The 26,113-nt window shown below is 35.2% G+C and overlaps 1 protein-coding gene across 7 annotated transcripts in view; it reads left to right on the top strand.

The window, feature by feature from the left end:
- Positions 1–26,113, top strand: part of EPHA6 (EPH receptor A6) — a 930,448-nt gene that overhangs the window by 791,799 nt on the left and 112,536 nt on the right. For all 7 annotated transcript variants that reach the window (XM_065539279.2, XM_045385337.3, XM_005548367.5 and 4 more), the window contains one exon: positions 6,643–6,704. In XM_065539279.2, coding sequence (XP_065395351.1) covers positions 6,643–6,704 — 62 coding nt within the window. The remainder of the gene's footprint in view (positions 1–6,642; positions 6,705–26,113) is intronic.

Raw genomic sequence — 26,113 nt, 5'->3', positions numbered from 1 at the left:
TCACCACCCTAAGGAGGAGGTTATAATAATATGCCTATATATAATAAAATCAATAATAACCAAATGAGGAAATTAAAATGTGCCCATGAGAAATATATAATATTCAAATGAGGAAACAGAGACAGTGAGTTGAAAAGTGAGTTATAAAAGGTTAATTGTCCAAAAGGGAAAACATCTCCAATATCAGGCTATGTGACTCTAATCTTACAACTTCAACTGTACTGTGCTGGCCAGGCAAAATATAGAGTAAGCCATCATCCTAGTTTGCCTGGGACACAAGAATTTTAGTGCTAAAACTGGAAGTTTACTGCATCATATGAAATATGTAACTAGCAATAATTTTACTTTACTTAGCCAAAGATGATAAAATAATTTTCATGTCAATACCAATCTGCGATAAAGTATAAAAATTTTCTATTTTTGAAAACTTTTTGTGACATAGTATGCAAACATAACAATACAGAAGCACATACCTATGCACAAAAGGAAAGGAAAGTAGATGGACATCAACATTTTAGTGACAAACATTATGCCAATTATATATTTTCTCACCTGATTATTGCAAAAATTTTATGTAGTACATGATATTATTCTCATTTTATATATGCAAAAACTGAAAGAGCTAAAATAATTTCCCTAAGATCATGCAACTACTAGGTAGTGGAGCTGAAATTTGAATTTTGCTGTCTTCACAACAATAGTTTTGATAATGTAAGTAATTTATGATTAAAAATTATTGATTTGCCATTCTGTTATTTCAGTAAATCTTTTGTAGGTCTGGAATTATTCTTAGAGAACATTCATATGTGTGTGTTCCTTCTGACATTCAATTCAAAAAATATAAAATTGAATACCTACTCTATGCCTAGCTCTGTGCTTAGATAGCGACCTTACAGAGAAGAATTGGGCATTAAGTCCTGAGTTCAAGGCCACTTTAGAATGGGAGACAGACACCTATGTTATGAACATTAATACTCTACCATAAGTGTTCTAAAATTGATTGAGATATAAAGGGAGGAGAAAGTAAACAATCAAGACTTCCTAAAACAGAGAGAAATTCATAGGAGAATTTACAATGGAGATGATATTTAAGCTGCTTGTTTTAAAAGTATATGATTTTTGTCAAGTAGAGGTAATGAGAAGGCAGTCTTCCAAAGAAGAGAGGAAGATACAAGTAAAGTAATATTCAGGAAATTATGGATCACCAAGAGAAATTGAAAAAGAGCCATAAATTATTTGCCCAGGCTAAAGTCAAGAAGGGTATTTCCTAGGTTTTCTTCTATGATTTTTATAGTTTGAGTTCTTACATTTAAATCTTTAATGCATCTTGGGTTAATTTTTGTGTATGGTGAAAAGTAGGAGTCCAGTTTCATTCTTCTGCATATGGCTAGCCAGTTATCCCAGCACCATTTGTTGAATAGGGAGTCCTTTCACTATTGTTTGTTTTGTCAGTTTTGTCGGAGATCAGATGGTTAGGGTGTGTGGCTGTTTCTGGATTCTCTATTATTTTCCATTGGTCTATTTTCCTGTTTTTGTACCAGTACCCTGCTCTTTTGGTTACTGTTGTTTTATAGTATAGTTTGAAGTTGGATAATGTGATACCTACGCTATCTGGGTTCTTGATGGTTCCACATGAATTTTAGAATAGTTTATTTCTAATTCTGTGAAAAATGAGGTTGGTAATTTGATGGGAATATCATTGAGTCTGTAAATTACTTTGGGCAGTATAGCCATTTAAATGATATCAGTCTTCCAGTTTGTGAGCTTGGAATGTTTTTCCATTTATTCATTTCATTTCTGATTTATCTCAGCAGTGTTTTGTAGTTCTGTTTGTAGACATCTTTCACTTCCTTGATTAGTGGAAAAACAGGAGATAGGGGAACAGGGTGAAGTAAAAGGTGAAACTAGAAATGAAGGTAGAGAAGAGATTGTAAATGAACTTAATTACCAAGCAATTTAGACTTTAATTCCGCGATAAGCAATGCAGTCTTAAAATAGGGGAATGAGGCATTAGCCCTTTTTACTAATTGGCCGTTTAATTATTTCTAGTGCCCTTTGTACTATACACCCTGTGAGAGCAGAGATCTTACATTGACTGATGATGTGTCTCCAGAACCCAGAAGAGTACTTGCTACCTAGTAGGCATTTAAAAAAATTTTTTGTATCACTGAATGTTCAAAAACAATGATTTTGCAAGAGTTAGCTTACAATGGGGTACCAGATAGGAGCAAAGAAACCAGTAAAATATTATTGAGCAAGAGAAAGCAAAGGCAGAATATGGGCAGTGGCAATAGATTTTATGTAAAATCAACAGAACTTCATAACTTATGAACTAGAAAGGGTTTAATAAAGTGAGAAGTTGTCACAAAAGAGTTTCAAACCTGGATAACTAGATGGATGGTGATGTTTTAAGAACACGGGATTATTAGAGGAAAAGAAAGTTCAAGGGAAATGTTAAAAGTTTGGATTTGAACTGAATGAGGATGAGATGTATTTTGAATGTGATCTGATAATCATCAGGCAACACTATAAGAGGAAAATAGTTCTTTAATTTGAGTACTTGTGTGAATAAAAACAATGATTTAATATAATATAACTGTGTTCAAATGGCATAATCCATGTCTTCTGAGTGCCTTGGAGGCATAAGAATATTTCATTTATTATCAAACCCATTTGAGATTATAATTGTAATTCACTGTCTCTACAACAGAAACGTGGAAGGTAGAAATAGATTAAATAACTGGTCCAAAGAGTCCTGAATTGCAACTGGGGGGAAAAAATACAGGCGCTCTAACTGTCAATCTAAGTTATCACCACAAATCTTATTAACTGGTAGACAAAATATAAACTTGATAGAATGTTAAATAACTGAGTGATCTAAACTGGAATAGAGTTTTGAGGTTGTTGAGATTTGTTTTGATTCTTCATTTTACTGACTGCACATTAGAAATTGCCAGACTGATAGAGCATACTACATCCAGCACAAACTCATTACTTATATGAAATGTTAAATCTCTCTTATCCTCTTTTTTCACAAATATTCTCTGAGGCAAAAAAAAAAAAAAAGGATTTCACTGGCAAAATACTTTAAACAGGGTATCTATGGAACATTTAAAGAATTATTTTGTTTTCTTTAACAACAACATAAGAAAAATGTAGTCTTATGATTATATAGTTTATCCACACCACCTTTATCAAAATCATCAGAAGTATTAGGGAACATTTGAAAAATATATATTGGTCGATACTCCCTTAAAGTCTTAATGTAAGAAAATAATTTTTCTTGTCTATAACAGAAAAGTATGATAAGGGGTTTTTGCAATCCATTGTCTCCAGAATATCAGTAACTGATTTCTTAGAGTATCTTCATTCAAATGCCATTTAAAATATATAACCGTTTCTGGGATATTTATGAAGGAAAACCTAAGAAATTCAGTTTGGTGACTTGTAAAGTATCTTTGAAAGTCTCTTAAATCAAATACATGAGACTTGAAGTGATCTGGGGATTTCAAGAATTGACTAATTCAAGAAGCCTGGTTTGTCCACTGACTTTAGTATGATGCAAATACTAAGATGATTCTGTGACATGAGGCACAAGGGGTCACTGGCTAAAATTGTACAAAGGGAAATAAGGTGTAACATTTTGAAAATTTAGAAAGAGATAATAAATTACTTCCAAATATATCTTCCAAGAACAATAATGCAATATATAATTTTTACATATTGGAAAACACCAAAAAACACTGTTGCCAATAGACTTCTCTCACCTAAAACAGATTTAAAGATTAACATCCTAATTTCCATAATTTCCCTTGTACTTGTCTATTTTCTTGATTATAAAATGTAATAATGGATTATAAAGTTGCTTATCATCTTCACAGTATGACTAGCTTCTTCCCCGTTGAAAACCAAAACAAATTACAGGCTAGATGGAGCAGTAGTTTAAAAAAAAAAAAATTCTTAGTTCAATTAACAGCTATTCTCAGTTGATGCTACTACACAAAATACAAAAGATTAAGAGTTCAAATGCAAAACTTCTAATTCACAGGAAACCAGGGAAGTCTTCATTTGATTCTTTATTATTCTTAATGAGAAGATAGAACTTGTCACTGATGAATTTTAAGATTGCCTAAAGTATCTCCCAAAGAGTTATAGATGGAACTAATTTCGAAGTACTGTGTATTCACATAAATCAGATCCTGCTGAAATACTCCAGAGTCAGTTTCTTAGGAATTATAAAATCAAGAAAAGTTAACTTGTTTTCATGAAGGACCTACTATGATTAGGTCCATGGCAAGTGACCTTGAGAAACCCAGTGAATGAGGATACAAAGCATTATGGGAAAATAAGAAAGAAAAACAACTTAATATAAAAACATGCACAACATGTCATAGTGTACACAATAGATGTGATGGAAATGAAACTATAAGAACGATCACTGTGAGAGACTTTTAGGGAAGCGGTGTGTTGTATAAATTCTAAGGGAGTGGGGAGAGATGGTGAGATTAGAGAGAGAAGCAAATTGGGAGATTATCCTGGCAGGTGACTACACAAGTAAAGGAAGAAGGAGACAGGATTAAATAAATAGAAGAACTAATAACAACTGGTAGAGCCGTGGATACAAAGGCTAGTTAGGAAAGATGAGGTGCATCACTGGAAAGAATTGACTAACAGGGTGAGACTTGGAGCTTTTATCTATAAATGCTTTCTGAAAGGCACCTATAGCATAATGGTTAAGACCTCAAACTCTGAGACAGACTACTTGATACTGCCACTTACCAGCTGTTTGTCTTTGGACAAGTACTTTAATTTTCTATCCCTCAATTTCCATATCTGCACAAGAAACATAATTGTGGCATGTACCAATACCAGTGAAATGCTTGCAAGCTCTTTTTATTCTAATAAGACTGGCATTCTTAAGGGAAGGATAAATGTTTGTTAAAGACAATAAAAACTAAAAGTGTTCCTCTGACAGCAATGGTCAAGACAGATTAAAAAGTTGTGACTCTGCAGGCAGGGGAAGAAGACATCAGGCAGTCACTGTAATAACCCAACTATTCCCATTAACATTCAGAATCCATTGTCATTCAAAATGGAATATTGGACTCAGAATTTTTATATTTAAGTATAAAAATGACCTTTTGTTTTCCTCACCTTGCTACCTCAGTGTTTCTATCTATGTCCTACCCCCAAGCTCCCTGAAAGTATAGCCAAATAAAAGATTTCATGATGAACTTTAAGGTTTAAAACCTGAATCTTCTAGATCCCTGCCCACAAGAGTGCTGACAGTTCGTCTGACCTCGATAATTGCCAATAAAGTTCTTTATTCATATTTGGGTAAAATTAATTACTTCGAGGAACATTATAGAATATAGGTTAATATTCACTACAAATGGAAAACTTCCTTGGATTGTAATTTTATGCATGATAAATTGGGAGCTTTATTAATAGATTTAACCTTTAGCACATCTTTATTTAAAATATAGATTCAAATGTAAAGTCTAGCATTTGCATACATTGTACTAATTCATAATAGTCACCCTTTCTAACCCACAAGGCTTTGAGTTCATAAAATGAACATGAATTACAATGAGATATAATATTTCCATCAATAGTACACATCAGTTCTTTCGAGATCTCCTTCGTGTTTATAATGAAAACCTGTGCACAGTGCAGATTGAAAAGTTAAAAATGCCAACAAGAGGTGAGAAACACAGAAGTAAAAACTAAATATGTCATACATGCTTCTTTCAGGTGAATACCACTTCCCCTGCATCTGAAATGAGTTTATCTGTTAAACTTGGGCAATTGGGCAGAACAAATGCATTCACTTCTTTGAAATAAATCAGTTATTTATGTCAAATATTCTACCTAATAGAGGTGTATTCGGAACTGTAACAGTGTAACAATTGATATGATAAAAAAGGAAAGAAATTATGTTCAGTTTCTGATCTGATCTTCTGTACCAGACTACAAAATCAGAGTTACTTATTTTTCATGTACTGCCATCGTTGCTCTGTTGATCAAATCTATGTCCAATGAAAACATAATCAGGAGCTATTACAAATCCTACAAGCTTTGTAGCATTCATCAATCTAAAATTTTTCTGCTTAAAGGCCCTTAAAATCAGACTATGACCGATGGTTTATAATTTCTTAAAGAGAATTTATGAGTTTCTCCTTTCTGCTTTGCCTTAGGAATATTTCAGAAATGCCCACTCTAATATAAGTCAGCCAAAATTGCTGCACTGCCTTAGAAGTTGTACCATAACTGCAAAAGCAGCTATAATAACTGCTTAAATCCTACTTCAGCTCGTTGATTGTTTTCTAAGGAAAAACTAGAGTACAAAAAGAACATAATCTAAACAAGTGATTGCAGGGCTTTAGGAAAAGAAGTACCTAATTCCTTTGTAATTTATATTGTAATTCATGTCCTTTTTATGAACTCAAAAGGAAATAATGCTATAAAGAAATATAGAGATGCCTATGTATAATATGAACACTTTTATAGAAGCAGGTTGGAAAATGAAATTCCTATTAATAAAATACAAATAATTTAGTTACCACAGCTGGGTGTATCTTAACTGCAGCACATATTTTTGTAATTGCCCTAATCCATGTGTGTTCTCTTGCTCTTTTGCAGGCAGACCAGTAATGATTGTGGTGGAATATATGGAGAATGGATCCCTAGACTCCTTTTTGCGGGTGAGGTGTTCTTTTCTGATGGCATTTAAATAAGCTGTTCTCAGTTCTATATTTAAATCATTTATCATAAATTAATTTTTGCATAATATTATTCATGGATTTTCTGTGAAGAATAGCAGTGTTTTCTCTAGGGTGCATTTCCCTAATACTGTGATACATTAGAGTGTTACTAAGCGGGGAGGATGTACACTCAATAACATAATTGATTTCTCCTATAAATTCACTTGCTATATGTGTGTGTGTGTGTATACCAAATAATGTTATCATGAAGAAAGATGAAATGAAACTCAGTTGCCTCACAGTCATTAATTTTGCTTTATCACATTTAACTATGTAGTACGATACTGTATGCATTATCTATATCTATAATGCTGAACTCCTTAACTGATCTGTATGTACCAACAGTGACTCAAGTTCATTTCAGAAAATGTTCTATTAACTTTGTCCTTCTTCAGTTCATTTGGCTGACTATTCAGAAAACAAAAGGAGGAGGAATAAAACTTCTTTAGCAGAGATTTCTTTTACAAAAACATTATTTTTAAAGTGATTTATCCTTAAAAGTATAGTACGTACAAGAAGTAATTTATTATAGATAGTGATACAAACACAAACTGAGAAGGCACCAGGAAGTTATATTTCAAGGTATATTTATAATACATTTAAGATTTGAAAAACCATCATGTGCTATGAAAATATTCATTGATAGTGAAAAAATGAAATACAGAAAATAACTGCTATAGTAAATATTTTTCATCCCCAGCAAAGGTCATATATTTGCATGTCACTGCATTTTTAATTATCTATCTATCTATCTATCTATCATCTATCTATCTATCTATCTACAGAGAGATAACTATTTTTCTCACTTACAAAATGGCTGGACTTTGCCACTTGGAATGTGACATTATTTTTCTTCTTTATTTTCATGTGAAAATAAAACACTCACTTCACTTCATTCTTTGCCCCATGTTATGTGAATAAGTTCTGTTTGCATCTCATCTTTCTCTCTTGATCTCATTTTCATTTATTTTTCTTCATTCTGGGTCCTCTTCTTCCAACTGCTCTGAATGCTAGCAGTGATGATATATTTATACTCTGACTGGGCTTGATGTCCAGATTCAATCCTAGAAGCTGAATTCAGCAAAATCATCAAGTTATTATAGAGCAATACTGCTCATGCAGTGTATACTCTCAACCAAGTGTGCTCTGTAAGGTAAAATGAAATTCAGAGGTGTTTGGGGACATGAACTGTTTGTTCTTCTCTGTAGCCATTCTAAAAATGTGTTATTTTATAGCTTGTATTCATTTCACCTGTTCTAAATTATTTTAGAATAATTTATCAGGACCACCTATGGTACCTGAAATGCTTGTATACTAATGTCCTTCCATTATGTTTCTTCAAAAACTCATTTTTATCAGATACATATCAAAATGACTCATTATCTAATGATGCTTGGGTTAGGTTGGTTTTCTTTTTATTTTCTTCTTTTTATTTTTGCATCAGCTGTATTCTAAAGCAGAATATAATGGCAAACAATATAGCAGATATTCAATCTAAATTGCTGCCAAAAATGGATCAAATGAGTACCACAGGCAAATAAGGTGGGAAATAGTAGCTTCTCACCTAATTTATATATTTTATTCTGCAGAATAATGAATCAATTAAATGTTATAAATAAACAATAATATGTTATAAATAAAAGATTTACTTCTAAACATCCTACTACATGTTTAGAAGTAGTGTATTTTATGCTTTAAATTTTAAAGCCTGATATTGTCCAGCTCTTACTATATACTGTGTATGTAAGACATTATCAGAGATTCTAGGGGGAAAGAACCTGAATATCTACCTCAATTAATTTTGGCTCTACTTATGGACTATGTGACCTTGGGCATGGTATCAAATTCTCTGTACCTCTGTTTACTCATTATAAAATTCTCTGTACCTCTGTTTACTCATCCATTTCATACAATTATTATAAAGATTAATTGATTGTTGTAAAGCTTATAGAATAGTGTGTGACACATTGCAGGTGGCAGAGCAAGGATTCAAATTCAAGTCTCTGTGACTCAAAAAGCCATGCTCTCATGCATTATGAATTCATTTTATTAAAATGCTTACTACTTTTCCTTTATAAGTCCACTACCATCTCCTCATGTGGTCTATGTCCCCTTTGCACATAGAGTTTCTAAAAGTCACATTATTATAATGCAAAAAAAAATCAAATGAATGGAAAAATAGGGTCAATACTTCCATCTTACTCTTCTTTAATGTTCTTACCCTTCTTTGTAATCATCTCTCTTCTTAGAAACTCAAAGTGCTTTATAAACTTTATGTCAATAACAGATACTCAACTCCCCATGACAAGCAGAAATAAAACATAAATATATATAGCCCATAAATTTTCAAAAGCAAAGTCATTTTTCAAACTACAGCTTTAGAACATAATCACAGCTTATGTGAACACAGGAAGGAGGAAGTGACTAAGTGCACTGTGTAGTAGGGGAGCCATCCGTGGCTCATTAATAGCCTTCTGTGCTTACTGGAAGCAGAAATGATTTCCCTTTGGTCTCCCACGCTGTTTGAAAACTGCTTCAATTTGCTATTTTATTATGAAGGAGTGGTAGCACTACTAACTACAAGATTACATCTTAGTGTCAGTGCTGGTGGCTGGCTGGCTTTCATATGGCACTGGATTCATGAATCTCATACCGTTTGGGATCCTTGTGGACATTCTTCCAGATATATATCAGCAGAGGGACAGTGTAGTCAAATGTGTGTGTGGGCTTGTGTGTGAATATATACGTGTGTGTAGAGAAGGGATGTGTGTGTGACCGTGTGTATTTTTAATTTTAAAATTGAATACATTCTGACTTAGCAAGCAGCTCAGCAGCAGCCTGGCTGCCCAGAAGGCACAGCCTCACCAATGTTTGGATTTTTTAACTTTTCTAAGCCCATTTGGGGATAGTGGTCAAGGTTACACTTAATTCACAGTAGTGTATTTTCTCTAATTTCACTAAAATTTACTGGTGCAAATTAAGTATAACCTTGACCATTATCCCCATACAGGCTTTTTCCAGCTATACATTTGGATTTAGTAAATACTTTTTGTGGCACTTACCTGCAAACCACCTACCTCTAAATTTTAGAAATTCCCATTTTAGAACATTCCACTTAGAACTTCCCATTTTTATAACAATATTAACTAGCAATCTAAACTAAATATAGCTATAGAATAACTTTGAAATGCCACATGTCAACCACAAAATATTTTGTTTTATAACATCTGTTATATCTAATTTATCATATCGCAAAAGTCAGTTATGCCAAAATATAATACTAAATATACTACTGGTTTCAGTGCAAGACGGTGTGTTCATGCTGCAGCCTTTTGCTCACACCTCAAATCCTTTGTCATGAGAGAAAAGGAACACTTACTGTTTTGTTTGTTTGTTTGTTTGACAGAGTCCTGGTCTGTCACCAGGCTTGAGTGCAGTGGCACGATCTCAGCTCACTGCAACCTCCACCTCCCAGGTTCAAGTGATTCCCCTGCCTCAGTCTCCCAAGTAGCTGGAACTACAGGTGCGCCTCACCACACCCAGCTAATTTTTTTTTTTTTTTTTTTTATTTTAGTAGAGTCGGGGTTTCACCACGTTGGCCAGGATGATCTCTATTTCCTTACCTCGTGATCCGCCTGCCTCAGTCTTCCGAAGTGCTGGGATTACAGTTGTGAGCCACTGTGCCTGGCCTATACTTACATTTTTTACAGTGCAAATCACTTAGGAAAATAAGAAAGGGGGTCATCTATAACCCAAAAATGTAGGAGAAGTTAATAAAAGAAAGCAAGAAGGATTTAATCAAGTAAGGAAATCAGCTCAAAATATGCTCAGGGAAGGATGGCTGGGAGCAAGAAAAGTGAGTGGAAGGTGGTGCTATCAATTGAAATAATACAGAGGAGGAACAGGATGGACTGGTAGTTGGAAGGAAATGGTAAGTTTAATTTTGGTCATGTTGGATTTGAGTTGTCTGTGGAACATCCAATGAAAATGTTCAGTGAGTGGGGACCAAGAAGGCTGACTAGAAGCAACTACTATGTGTGACTCTTACAGAGAGGAATAAAGGGGTGAATAATACAGAACCTTCAACTGAAACATCCAGGTACTTGCATTGGGACTGATCAGGGAAACAATTTGACCTACAGAGAATGGAGAAAAGGAGGTCAATGACCCACCCGGGAGCAACGCAGAGCAACAGGAACCTCCCCCACCCAGGGAAGCGCTTAGTAAATGTGTGACCCCAGGAAACCACACTTCTCCCATGGATCTTTGCAATGCTTGGGTCAGGAGATACTCTCATGAACCCACCCCACCAGGGTCTTCAGTCTGACACAGAACTGTGTGAAGTCCTGGCAGAAAAGCTACTCAGATGCACAGAGTCCTGGAAGCTTTATATATGCTGGCTCTGGGGTCCCTGGAGTTGCTGCTGTGACAGCAACTCAGGCAAGATAACAAGTTGGACCTCCATACATACCCCTGAAAAGGGAGCTGAATCCAGGGGGCAGAGCACCATCAGTCTGCAGGCCCCACTTCCAGGGTACCCTGCAGGATAAGACCTACCGACTTGGAATTCCAGCCAGCCCCTGGCAACATTGTTGCTCCTACCTGGGACAGAATAGAGTTTCCTCGGGGGAGGGGCAGGCCACCATCTTTGTTGTTTGGACAACTTAGCCATTCCAGTCTCTGGGCTTTGGGAGCCCAAATTGACCAGGGATAGAAGGGATCCCCCAACACATCTCATCTACTCTACCAAAACATGTCCAGATTGCTTCTTTAACCAATCTATTCCTCCTCACTGGCAGGGCATCCCAACTGGCGCCTCAAGTCACCCCCTTCTGTGTTCTCCGGCCCAACAGAGATTTGAATTCTCCCTAGTATGGAAAGGCCAGAAATGGGTGGGCCGCCATCTTTGCTGTTCAGCAACTTAGTGGTTCCAGCTTCCAGGCTTCAGAGAGCACAAGCCAACCAGGGGCAGAAGGAGTACCCCAGTAGGACACAGCTACTCTACAAAAGAGTGACTAGACTGCTTCTTTAAGAGTGTACCTAATCCCAATCCTGCTGACTTGGTGAGATCTCCCAAGCAGGGTCTCCAGCCACCTCCTACAAGTGTGTTGGAACTAGCAACAGGTCCATACCTCCACAGAGCTCACAGAGGAAGGGCCATCTTTTCTGTTTCACAGCCTTCACTGGTGATACCTTCAGGTACTGGAAAATCCAAGGCAACCAGGCACTGGAGCAGACCCCCGGAAAATTACAGCAGCCCTATGAAAAAGTGGCCAGACCATTAAAAGGAAAAAATAAATAAATCCAAAGGTCAGCAACCTCAGAGATTGAAAATGGAGAAGCCCACAATGATGAGAAAGAATCAGTGCAAGAACACTGAAATCTCAAAAAGCCAGAGTGTCCTCTCTCCTCCAGATGACCACATCACCTCTCCAGCAAGGGGTCAGAACTGGACTGAGGCTGAGATGGCTGAGATGACAGAACTAGGTTTCCAAATGTGTCTAAAAAAAATCTTCACTGAGCTAAAGGACCACGTTCTAACTCAATGCAAGGAAGCTAAAAATCATGATAAAATGTTGCAGGAGCTGACAGTCAAAATAGTCAATATAGAGAACATAACTGACCTGACTGATAGAGCTGAAAAACACAATGCAAGAATTTCGTAATGTAATCACAAGTATTAATAGCAGAATAGACCAAGTAGAGGGAAGAATCTCAGAACTTAAAGACTGGGTTTCTGAAATAACACTGGCAGACAAAAATAGAGAAAAAAGAATGAATATGAATAAACAAAACTCCAAGAAATATGGGATTATGTAAAAAGACCAAATCTGTGACTGATTGATGTACCTGAAAGAGATGGGGAGAATGCAACCAATGTAGAAAACATGTCAGAATATCATCCATGAGAATTTACCCAACCATGCTAGACAGGCCAACATTCAAATTCAGGAAATGCAGAGAACCCCAGTAAAATACTCGATGAGAAGGTTATCCTCAGGACACATAATCGTCAGATTCTCCAAGGTCAAAATACAAGAAAAAATGTTAATGGCAGTCGGAGAGAAGGGCCAGCTCACCTACAAAGGGAAGCCCATCAGGCTAACAGAGAACCTTTTAGCAGAAACCTTATAAGCCACAAGACATTGGGTGCCAATATTCAACATTATTAAAGGAAAGAGATTCCAACCCAGAATTTCATATCCATTCAAACTAAGCTTCATAAGAAAAGGGAAATAAGGTCATTTTCAGACAAGTAAATGCTGAGGAAATTCATCACCACCAGACCTGCCTTATAAGAGCTCCTGAAGGAAGCACTAAATGCGGAAAGGAAAAACTATTACCAACCACAGTAAAAACACAATGAAGTACACAGACCAGTGGCACTATAAGTTAACCACATAAAGAAGTCTGCAAAATAATTAGCTAGCATCACAACGTCAGGATCAAATCCACACATAACAATACTAACCTGAAATGTAAATGGGCTAAGTGCCTCAATTAAAAGATACAGAATGGCAAGCTGGATAAAGAACTAAGACCTATCAATATGCTGTCTTCAAGAGATCCATCTCACGTGCAGCAACACACGTAGGCTCAAAATAAAGGGATGCAGGAAAATTTACCAAGAAAATGGACAACAGAAAAAACCGGGGTTGCCATCCCCAGTTTTTGACAAAACAGACTTTAAGCCAACAAAAATCAAAAAAGACAAAGAATGGTATTACATGATGATAAAGGATTCAATTCAACAAGATGAGCTGACTATCCTAAGTATATATGCACCCAACACAAGAGCACTCAGATTCATAAAGCAAGTTATTGGAGACCTTGAAAGAGACTTAGACTCCCACACAATAATGATGGAAGACTTTAAAACTCCACTGTCAATATTAGACAGACCATCAAGATAGAAAATTCACAAAGATGTTCAGGACTTCAATTCAGGTCTGGATTCAATGGACTTGATAGATATCTGAAGACCTCTCCACTCCAATGCAACAGAATATACATTTTTCTCATCACCACATGGCACTTACTCTAAAATTGATCACATAATTGGAAGTAAAACATTCCTCAGCAAATGCAAAAGAACTGATATCATAACATTCTCTCAGACCACAGCACAATCAAATTAGAACTCAAGACTAAGAAATACACTCAAAACCATACAATTACATGGAAATTGAATAACCTGCTCCTGAATGACTTTTGGGTAAATAATGAAGTTAAGGCAGAAATCAAGAAGTTCCTTGAAACTAATGAGAATAAATATACAATGTGCCAGAATCTCTGGGACACAGCTAAGGCAAGGTTAAGAGGGAAATATTTAGCACTAAATGCCCACCTCAAAAATCTGGAAAGAACTCAAGTTATCAACCTAACATCAAAACTAAAAGAATGATAGAACCAAGAGCAAACAAATCCCAAAGCTAGCAGAGGATGAGAAATAACTAAGATCAGAGCTGAACTAGAGAGAAATGAAAAACCATTGAAAAACTCAACAAATCCTGGTGCTGCTTTATTTAAAAATTGATAAAATAGATAGACTTCTAGCTAGCCTAATAAAGAAGAAAGGAGAGAAGATTCAAATAACACAATCAGAAATGATAAGGGAGATATTACCCCACAGAAATACAAACAATGATCAGAGAATACTACAAACACCTCTGTTCACATAAATTAGAAAATCTAGAAGAAATTGATAAATTCGTGGACACATACATCCACCCAAGACTGAACCAGGAAGAAATTGAATCCCTTAACAGACCAATAACACGTTCTGAAATTGAGGCAATAATAAATAGCTTTCCAACCCCAAAAGCCCAGGACCAGATGGATTCACAGCTGAATTCTGCCAGATGTACTAAGAAAAGTTGGTACCATTCCTACTGAAACTATTCTAAAAAATTGAAAAGGAAGGACTCTGCCATAACTCATTCTACCAGGGCAGCATCTTCCTGATACCAAAACCTGGCAGAGATACAACAGAAAAGAAAACTTCAGGCCAATATCCTTGCTAAACATCAATGCAAAAATCCTCAACAAAATACTGGCAAACTGAATCCAGCAGCACATCAAAGAGCTGATCCACCGTGATCAAGTAGTGGTGATCATCCCCAGGGTTCAAGTTGGTTTAACATATGTAAATCAATAAATGTGATTCATAACATAAACAGAACTAAAAACAAAACCCACATGATTATCTCAATAGATGCAGAAAAGGCTTTTGATGAAATTCAACATCCCTTCATGTTAAAAACTCTCAATAAACTAGGTGTTGAAGCAATATGCCTCAAAATAATAAGAGCCATTTATGACAAACTGACAACAAACATCATACTGAATGGGCAAAAGCTGGAAACATTCCCCTTGAAAAAAGGGTACAAGACAAAAGTGCGCTATCTCACTCCTATTCAACATAGTATGGGAAATTCTGTCCAGAGCAATCAGACAATAGAAAAAAAAGCCAGGCAGGATCCAAATAGGAAGAAAGGAAGTCAAACTTACCCCTGTTTGTAGATTACATGATCCCGTATCTACAAAAGCCCATTGTCTGAGCCCAAAAGCTTCTTAAGCTGATAAGCAACTTCAGCAAACTCTCAGGATACAAAATCAATGTGGAAAAAAATGCGAGCATTCCTATACACCAACAACAGTCAGGCCAATAGCCAAATCACAAAAGAGCCAAATTCACAATTGCCACAAAAAGAATAAAACACCTAGGAATACATCTAACAAGGGAAGTGAAAGATCTCTAAAAGGAAAACTATAAACCACTACTCAAAAAAATCAGAGAGGACACAAACAAATGGAAAAACTATCCATGCTGATGGAAAGGAAAAATCACTATTGTTAAAATGGCCATACTGACCAAAGCAATTTATAGATTCAAAGCTATTTCCATAAAACTACCATTGGCATTCTTCACGAACCAGAAAGAACTATTTTAACATTCATATGGAACCAACAAAGAACCCAAGTAGTCAAGGCAATCCTAAGCAAAACGAACAAAGTTGGAGGCATCATGCTGCTCAACTTCAAACTATACTACAGGACTACAGTAAGCAAAACAGCATGGTACTGGTACAAAAACAGACACCTAGACCAGTGGAACAGAAGAGAAAATCCACAAATAAGACTACACACCTACAGCTATCTAATCTTTGACAAACCTGACAAAAACAAGCAATGAGGAAAAGATTCTTTATTCAATAAAGGGTACTGGTATAACTGGGTAGCCATATGCAGAAAATTGAAACTGGACCCTTTTCTTACACCATATACAGAAATTAACTTAAGATGGATTAAAGAGTTAAGTGTAAAACCTAAAGCTACAAAAACCTTGGAAGACAACATAGGTAATTCCTTTCAGGAGATAGGCACAGTCAAAAATTTTATGATGAAGACACTAAAATAATTGCAACAAAAGCAAAAATTGACAAATAGAATCTAATCAAACTAAAGAGTTTCTACATAGCAAAAGAAACTATTAACAGAGTAAATAGACAACCTACCGAATGGGAGAAAACTTCTGCAAACTATGCATCTGACAGAGGTCTAATATCCAGCATGTATAAGGAACCTAAACAAATTTACAAGGAAAAAGCAAACAACCCCATTAAAAACTGGACAAAGGACATGAACAGACAGACATGTAAAAGGAGACATACATGTGGCCAAGAAATATGTGAAAAAAACTTAGCATCACTGATCATTAGAGAAATGCAAATCAAAACCACAATGAGTTACCATCTCACACCAGTCAGAATGGCTATTACTAAAAAGTCAAAAAATAATAGATGCTGGCAAGATTGTGGAGAAAAATGAATGGCTATACACTGTTGGTAGCAGTGTAAATTAGTTCAACCATTATAAAAGACACTGTGGCGATTCTACAGAGACCTAAAGACAGAAATAACATTCGACCCAACAATCCCATTACTGAGTATATACCCAAAGAAATAGAAATTGTTCTATTATGAACACACATGGACGCATATATTCATTGCAGCACTATTCAAAATTGCAAAGACATAGAATCAACCCAAATGCCCATCAATGATAGACTAGATAAAGAAAATATGATACATATACACTGTGGAATACTATACAGTCATGAAAAATAATGAGATCATGTCCTTTGCAGGCACGTGGATGGAACTAGAGGACGTTATCCTTAGCAAACTAACACAGGAACAGAAACCAAGCACTGCATGTTCTCATTTATGAGTGAGAACTAAATGATAAGAACACATGCACAACACATAGAAGGGAACAACACACACTGGAGCCTCTCAGAGAGTGGAAGGTGGGAGGAGGGAGAGGATCAGGAAAAATAACTAATGGATGCTAGACTTAATACCTGAAGGGTGAAATCTGTACAACAAACCCCCATGACACAACCATTTAAGAAACCTGCACATCCTGCACATGTACCCCTGAACTTAAAATAAAAGTTTTGAAAATTTTTTTAAAAAGGAGATGTCCAGACAGCAATTTAAAATACAAATCTTATGCTCAGTGGAAAAATATTGGCTAAAATTGAACATCTGGGTCTTGGTAGCATAAAGGTAGTTACTAAATGCAAACTATGATATTTCCTAAGAAGAACATTGAACCAGGGTGGAACTTTGTGCCATACCAATCTGAGAGGCTGCATGGATGGAATTCCCAAAGGTAACTAGGCAAGAGTGGGCAAAGAGGAACAAGGAGGGAGAGAGAAAACCATAAAGTCCCCAAACCCAAAGGAATACAGTTTTTAAGTCAGGAGCACATAACCAATTGTGAAAAATTCAGGAGAGGAATTCCGAAAGACAGAAACAAAGAAACATCTATAGGATTTAGCACATAACAGGGACTCAGTGATCTCAACAAGAGCATTTTCAATGGCTTGGTCTCAGGCAGAAGCCAGACTGCAGAGAGCAAAAATGAGAATGAACAACTGACAGGAATTTGTAGGTGAAGATGATTCCTTTGGGAACAGGTGGGTGAGATGTCAAGGCAAGTAATAAATCAAATGCTAGTATGCTAGTAGACCAAAATGTAAGAAAAATCAAGGATTTATTTTCAATTTTTTTATTTTGATAAAATGCACATAACATAAAATTTATTTACCATCTCAACCATTTTGAAGTGCACAAATCAGTGGTATTTAGTACATTCATATCATTGTTGCAAATATCACCAGTATCCGTCTGCAGAACTCTATTTATCTGGCAAAACTGAAATGCTGCACTCATTAAGTAATTAAACTTTCCCACTTCTTTAAAATCATTAAACTCCCCCCTTCTCCTGGCAAACAGCATTCCACTGCCTGTCTCTATGAGTTTGGCTACTCTTAGTATCTCATTTAAGTGAAATCATATAGTATTTGTCTTTTGTGATTGGCTTATTTCACTTAGCATAATGTCCTCAAAGTTCAGTCATGTTGAAGTGTATGTCAGAATCTCCTTCCTTTTTAAGGATAAATGATATTCCATTGTATGTACATGCCACGTTTTGCTTATCCATTCATCTCTTGATGGATACTTGGGTTGCTTTCATGTTTTAGCTATTGCGAAGAATGCTATTATGAGAATAGATGCACTTTGACACCCTACTTTCCATTCATTTGAGTATACATCCATAAGTGGGATTACTGGATAATATTTTAATTCTATTTTTAACTTTTAGGGGAACCACCATACTGTTTTCTGTAGTGGCCATGTCATTTTACATTCCTACCAACGGAGTACAAGGGTTTCAATTTCTCAGTATTCTCACTAATACATGTTATTTTCTGACGTTTTTGTTTGTTTTATGTTTATTGTTATATGGCCGTCCTGATGGATGTGAAGTGGTGTCTCAATGAAGTTTTAATTTCTGTAATGATTTGTGGTTTTCAGGATCTTTTCAATGTTATTGGCTATTTGTATATCTACTTTGTGGAAGTATCTGTTCAAGTCCATTTTCCATTTTTGAATCAGGTTGCTTGATTTTTTGTTGTTGTTGAATTTTAGGAGTTCTCTATATAGGATGGATATTATTCCCTTAGGAGATACATGATTTACAAGCACTTTCTCCCATTCTGTGAGTTAGCTTTGTACTCTGCAGAGAGTGTTTTTTGATGCACAAAGGTTTTTAAGTTTCATGTGGCCCAGTTTGTCAGTTTTTCCTTTTGTTGCCTGTGGCTTTGGTATCATATCTAAGAAATCATTGCCAAATCTAATGTCATGAAGCTTTTGCACTATTTTCTTCTAAGAGTTTTATAATTTGAGGTCTTACATTTAGGTCTTTGATGCATTTTGAGTTAATTTTTGCATATGTTTTAGGTAAAGATTTAACTTCATTATTTTGCATGTTGATATTCAGCTTTCCTAGCACCATTTATTGAAAAGACTGTACTTTCCCAACTTAATAATCTTGGCACCCTTATCAAAAATTATTTGACCACTGTTATTAGTCCATTCCTGCTTGTGTAACAATATAACACAGATTGGATATGTAATAAATAATAGAAAGTTATTTCTCACAGTTCTGGAAGCTGAGAAGTCCAAGACCAAGGGTAATGGCTTACTCTCTGCTTCCAAGATGACATTTTCTTGCTGTATTCTCACATGACAGAAGGGACAAAAGCTGTATCCTCACATGGTGAAAGAGCAGAAGCGCAAAAAGTGCAAAAAGGGACTAGGATGCTCCTTTCAACCTCTTTTACAATAGCAATAATCCCATTCTTGAGGATTGAGTGTTCATGACTTAATAATTTACCAAAAGCCCCACTCTTAATACTATCACATTAGGTATTAGATTCCAGCATATGAATTTGGAAAGGACACATACATTCAAGCCATAACAGTCATACATGAAAAGGTTTATTTCTGGGCTCTACTCCATTGGTCAATATGTGTGTCTTTATGCAAATACCAAAATATTTTGATTATTGTAGCTTTATACTAAGTTTTGAAATCAAGAAATGTGAATCCTCCAGCTTTGCTCCTCTTTATTGGTTATTTAAGGTCCCTTGAAATACAATGTGAATGTGAATTCTAGGGCGGACTTCTGTGTTTCTGCCAAAAAAAATGTTATTGAAATTCTGATACTTACGTTGAATCAAAGTGGTGAAAGTGCCATCCTGGCCCTGTTCATTATCTTAGAGGGAAAACCTTTCAATTTGTAACTGTCGAGTATGGTGTTTACTGTGGGTTATATATACATACACATAGCATTTATTATGTCAAACTAATTTTCTTTTAGTCCTAGCTTGTTGAGTGTTTTTATCATGAAATGGTGATGAATTTTGTCATGTGTTTTCTTCTTCACCAATTTAGATCATTGTGGGGATTTTCCCCCCTTCTTTCAGTTAATATGGTGTGTTACATTGATTGAATTTCATATTTGAACCATCCTTACATTCAATGAGTTAATTCCATTTGGCGTGGTGTATAATACTTTTAATATGCTGCTGAATTCCATTTGCTAGTATTTTGTTGAGGATTTTTTCATGAATGGTTAAGGGATATTGGTCTATAGTAATGTAGGGGTTTTTTGTAGTGTCTTTGTCTGGCTTTAGTATCAAGGTAATGTTTGTGGAATGAATCAAAATGTCTCTCTCTTCAGTTTTTTGGATGAAGTTTGAGGAGGATTTGTATTCATTCTTTAAATGTTTGGTAGACCTCACCAATAAAGCCATCATCATCAGGTCCAGGGAGTTTCTTCATCAAGAGTTTTTTTATTACTAATTTAATCTTCTTAATAGTTATAGATCTATTCAGGTTTTTTTATTTCTTCATCATCTAGTCTTGATAGGTTTTGTGTTCCTAGGAATTTTTCCATTTTATCCAGGTTATCTAATTATTCACATACAATCATTTATAGTACTGTTATAATCCTTTTTATTTCTGTAGAATTGGTAGTAATATCACACCTTCATTCTGGTTTTAGTAATTTCTGTCTTCTCTTTATTTTCTTGGTCAATCTAGATAAAAGTTTGTTACTTTTATTGTTCTTTTGGAAGAACCAACTTTTGGTTTTGTGGATTTTCCATATTGCTTTTCTATTATCTATTTTATTTATCTTTGTTCTTATTTTTATTTCCTTCTTTTTGTTACCGTTGGGTTTAGTTTGTTCTTCTCTTGTTCCTTACGTTGTTAAGGTAGGTTGTTGTTTTGAGATATTCCTCTTTCTTTTAATACAGACATTTATAGCTACAAATTTCCTCCTTATCTCTGCTTTGGATGTGTGTCCTACAAATTGTAGTATGAGACACTTTCATTTTCAGTAGTCACTAAGTATTTTCTAATTTTCTTTGTGATTTCTTCTTTGATCCATTGGTTGTTTGAAAGTTTATTGTCTGTACACAAATTTATGGACTTTTACATTTTTCTTCTATTATTTACTTCTTACTTTATCTGTTGTAGTCAGAGAACATACTTTGTATGAAATCTACTATTTGAGATCTCTTGATATTTAAATTTATTGTCTAACGTATGGCTTATCAAAGAAGACATTCCATGTGAAATTTTGTTCTATTTTTCTTGGGTATAGTGTTTACTTATGTTAGATCTAGTTGGTTTATTGTGTCATTCACGTCCTTTATATTCTTCTCTCTGGTTATTCTGTCCATTTTTCAGAGTGGGATTTTGAAATGTTTGTCTATCTGTTTCTCCCTTCAATTCTATCAATTCTGTCAGTTTTTGTTGCATATATTTTGATGGTCTGTTGTTAGTTACGTTAATGTTTGTAATTGTTGTATCTTAAAATCAAGGGTATTTTTTAAATAGATGACAATTTGGACTATGCATACACTGAAAAAGAAGAAGGGGGGAATTAAAAAAAATAGATAAGACAAAAGATTTCAGGAGATGAAAAGGTATAAAATCAAGGAACCTGGTGGAGGATTGACTTTGGAGAGCAGAAGCCTCTGCATCTCCCAAGACTGGAGTGTTGTAGATCTAGATAGCTTTATGAGGAACATGCATAAATTGAAGGAAATGATGCCTGATTCTATTTCATTTCTACACAAAGTAGTAGAAGAGTTTTTATGGGAATTTGAGGACAAACTTTCCTTTAAGGTGAATGTTTGGAATAATTATTGAAATTAAAAACAAAAGTAGCAGATTATGGAAGTGCTGCACCATGAAGAGCAAGTTCTACTCCAGAGACTGTTTTTTCAAGACCCTAGCAGGTGCAATCAACCAAAAATCTTTATCAAAGTTATTAATGGTATGCAGTGTAAGTATCCAGGAGAGATGATCTTTTGGCCTCTTGGCCCAATTATATGTGCTAGTTGTATACATTTTTCCCAAAACTTGCCAGTCCTCATCTTGGTCCTGGAGAAAAATAATTAACTAATCATGCTGAACATTCAGATGATGCTGAAGAACATAAATGTGTTATGACAGTGATGTGCATGCTTCTGTGATTTTCTACATGAACACTCAACTCCCCAAATGTGAGGGTGAAGATAATAGAAACTATGGTTTGTAGAGCATGTACAAAAGAAAAACAAGGATGTCAAAAGGCAACTGAGGATGGTAGTGAAGGGATCATTCAGGTAACAGAGAGTGAGTCCATGCTAGATGAAGAAGGAAATGAAGAGTCTAATAGACTAGAAATAATCAAAATTATATGGGCTAGAAGTCTTTATTGCAGAGACAAGAAAGTATAGTTTTGTATGAGGGTAAGAGAGGAAGGGAAAGAAGAATGTGGCCAGAAAGTAGGGTACTGGCAGTAGTGTGCTAGAGCCAGATCTTACCAGTTTGCAAGAACTGGCTGATAAACTGTTAGTAGCTTAAAATTTGCTATGATGGGAGTATGTACACCACAGGAATTGGCAAATGCTACAAATCAGGGCTTTCTGTCTTATTTTTCTCTAGAGAGCAGGTTTACCAATATAACACTAGGTTGATGTTTAAGATTTCTGAAGTGAGACAGTTTCAGAAATGACAACTTCCAGATGTCCATTTGGGAATCTGTGGCTGAAGTAAAGATGAGATTAATATACTTAATAAACTAATGTAACTAACATTTACATGTGCTTTCTATGAGTCAGGCATTATTCCAGTCCCATGCATTAGCTCACTTATTGTTCACAGCAGCACTGTGAAGTAGTTATCACCACTATCCTCATTTTACCAATGACCAAACTGAGGCAAAGCAAGTTAGGTGACTTGCCCAATGTCAAACAGCTGATAAATCTTTTATTCATTTGTTATGCAAATATGCATTGACAGACTACAGTAGGCCAGGTACTTTTCTGGATCCTGGAATACAGAAGTAAGCAAAAGAGAAATAAAAATTTGAGTGGGTAGGGACATAAGAATTCAGCAAAATACATGGTACATCAGATGGTGTTATTGCTGTGGAGAAAAATAAAGCAGGGAAAAGGCAAGTGGAGTTGAGAGTGTGTTTCAGGATTAAATTGAGTGGAAGAGAAGGTCTTACTGAAACATGGCATTTGAGTAAAGATTAGAAGACGGTAAGGGAGCAAATAAAGTGGATACCTCAGGGAAAATATTCCAGGGAATAGTAATAGCAAGTGCCAATTCTCTGAAGTAGGAGAATTTTATTTCTATAGAACTGCAAATAAGTATTTATGCTTGATGAACATATGCCTGTTTTTCCTAAAACAATGCCAAATTATGCATGTTGTCCCTTTATAATTACTAGCATGAGCCTTTTACTCTGCAGTTAGAATAATAAAATATATGGTCACCCTATTATTATGGCTTGAGAGGAGTACGTAAGGAGAAGGATGGTAAAAGAAGAAGTCAGAGCCGATGGAGACAGAAAGGGAAACATCTCTTGGAGAGCAATGATTCTTATATTTGGCTACATATTATAATAATTTAAATTTAAAGACCTTTTAAAATTCTCAAGTTCCAGGCTTTACCCCAGACCAACGAAATCAGAATCTCTTGGGATGGGGCATATGCATCAATATTTGTCAAAAGTTCCCCCAGTTGAGTCCAATATGCAGCCAAGTTGGAAAACTACTGAAATCAGGCATAGTAGGCCATTATAATGACTTTGACTTTTCTCTGAGTAATATGGGAAGCCATTGTAGTCTTTGGAATAGAGGCATAGCATGATGACCTAATGACTATATATTTTATAAGAATCACTCGTTGCTGTATTGAGAAGAGACTACAGTGAGGCACAAATAAATGCAGGGAGATTAGGAGGCTTTTGCCATAATCCAGGTAAGAGATAATGATGCTTTAAACTAGGATCGTTGCAGTGGAGTTTAAGGGAAATGGTCGAAGTCTATGATATATGTTTAAAGTAGAGCCAATAGGATTTGCTGATGGATTGGATAAAGTGTATAAAAGAAAGAGAAAATCAAGGACAACTTTTACCTACAAAATAAGTTCAATGATAGGCAATAACTGTTTCCTAAGGTTATTGCACTATAGTATTAAATGGCTACTAGACATAAAACTCCTAGAACAGTATCTACCACATAATCAGGCATTCATAATAACATCTATTATTATATTATATTTCAGAAGATATCACTAAAAGTCATAAAATTGTAACTTCCTGATCTGTTTTTTCAGGTGGCTAAAAATAGTTTCAATTTTCATCATTAAAAACTGTAGATATATCTCAGGAATATGAGTATTGAAATAACATATATAAGTGCATGTCAGCATTTCAAAAGCAATGTGAGACATTTGAAGAGTTTCCTTAAGCAAATGCAAAGCAAATATTAATTTAAAATTTAAAGAGATCTTTTAAATATTTATGTACTCAGATTATAAATCTAGTAAAGATGGCACTTTATCTTATACTAGTTATTTATTAATAATGAGAGCTGTATTTTATTAGCACGCTTTTCTTGTAAATTGTATGCACGTGATTATATTTGTGCTGAGGTGGAAGAGTGAAATTAAATAACACTCATTTTATATTCAGCAGTGGAAAAGAAGAAAATTGCACTTACCCACCAATAACTGTTTGTTTGTTTGTTTGTTTGTTTATTCATTTGGAAACTTTGTCGCCCGAGCTGGAGTGTAGTGATGTGATCATAGTTCACCATGACCTCAAACTCCTGAGCTCAAGATTCTCCCAACTCAGCTTCTTGAATAGCTGGACTACAGACATGCACCACCATGCCAGTTAATTTTTTATTTTTGTAGGGATAGGGTCTTACTGTGTTGCCCAGGCTCGTTTCAATCTCCTGGTCTCAAATGATCCTCCTGTTTCAGCCTCCCAAAATGCTGGGATTAGAGATGTGAGCCAACATGCCTGACCAACTGTTTTTAAGCCATAAAAATTATAGTAGAACACACCTTAATTACATTTTTAAGAGAAAAATAGGTTAAACTTCATGCAGTAGAATGTAATTTACTACACCTGAGCCAACTTAATGCTAAATACTATTCTACAAATAATGTGACATCAGACATGCACATATATGAGAGCATGGTGTGCTTAGAACCAAGCATATGGTATGGATGAGTGAACTTTTTTTTGTAAATTAGGAGTTTGAGCAGCAATATTCAATAGCATGAATATACCTCTTTAAACGTTGTATTAACTGATACCATGAAATTGTAATTTATAATTCTCATTCTTCTTTTGTATATGAAACTTGACATTGATCTTTTGATTGTACATAATTTAAAATTATACTTATATATAAAGAAATTCTATGTATTTTTCCTGAACTCCTCTATGGTCACTCCTATCTCTGTGTTTGGATCATTTATGAGATATTGGATTTACAGAACTGAATATTAAACCCTAAATTTATAATTCTCAACCATGCCCAATAACCAGAATCACCATCTTCGAGAGACTTTACCAGATAAATATGCAGACACACACATATGTATTCTGCAAAAACTTCCCTGGATTATTCTGATGTACTCTAATGATACTTCATCAAGATGATGGCACTCTGTGACACCCTGCCCCAAATAATAACTTTAAATTTAATTTTGAGTTTGTATAAATGTAGCACAGTAACTAGTATATATTACTTTCATGTAAACCTAAGCAGAAGTTATTTTTAACAAAGCAAATTCAGTAGTAACCTTTGTAAGCTACAGCTATATTACATTCAGATTCATTTTTAGCTCTTAACATGTAATTTTGAAATCCAAACACCATGTTTCATAAATCCATATCTACTTATATTCTTCCTAGGTTTTTAGTGTATTAGAGATGACATTTTTAGTTTTCTTGTTATTGAAATTACTGATTTTACTCTTTGTGGCCTCTCTCAACTACAACTAAAAAGATAACTGTGCCTAGCTTAAGTTCAAAATATATGATGACTACAAGAGAAAGAGCTTTGAAGGCTCTTTTTAAGTTAAAGTCTAATAAGATTTTCAACTGGGGAGACCACAAGAACCAAGACA

This window comes from Macaca fascicularis, chromosome 2, assembly GCF_037993035.2.
Source record: "Macaca fascicularis isolate 582-1 chromosome 2, T2T-MFA8v1.1".
NCBI classification, from domain to species: domain Eukaryota; kingdom Metazoa; phylum Chordata; class Mammalia; order Primates; family Cercopithecidae; genus Macaca; species Macaca fascicularis.
Note: the sequence above shows the minus strand (reverse complement) of the source record. Positions and strands in the feature narration are given on the sequence as shown.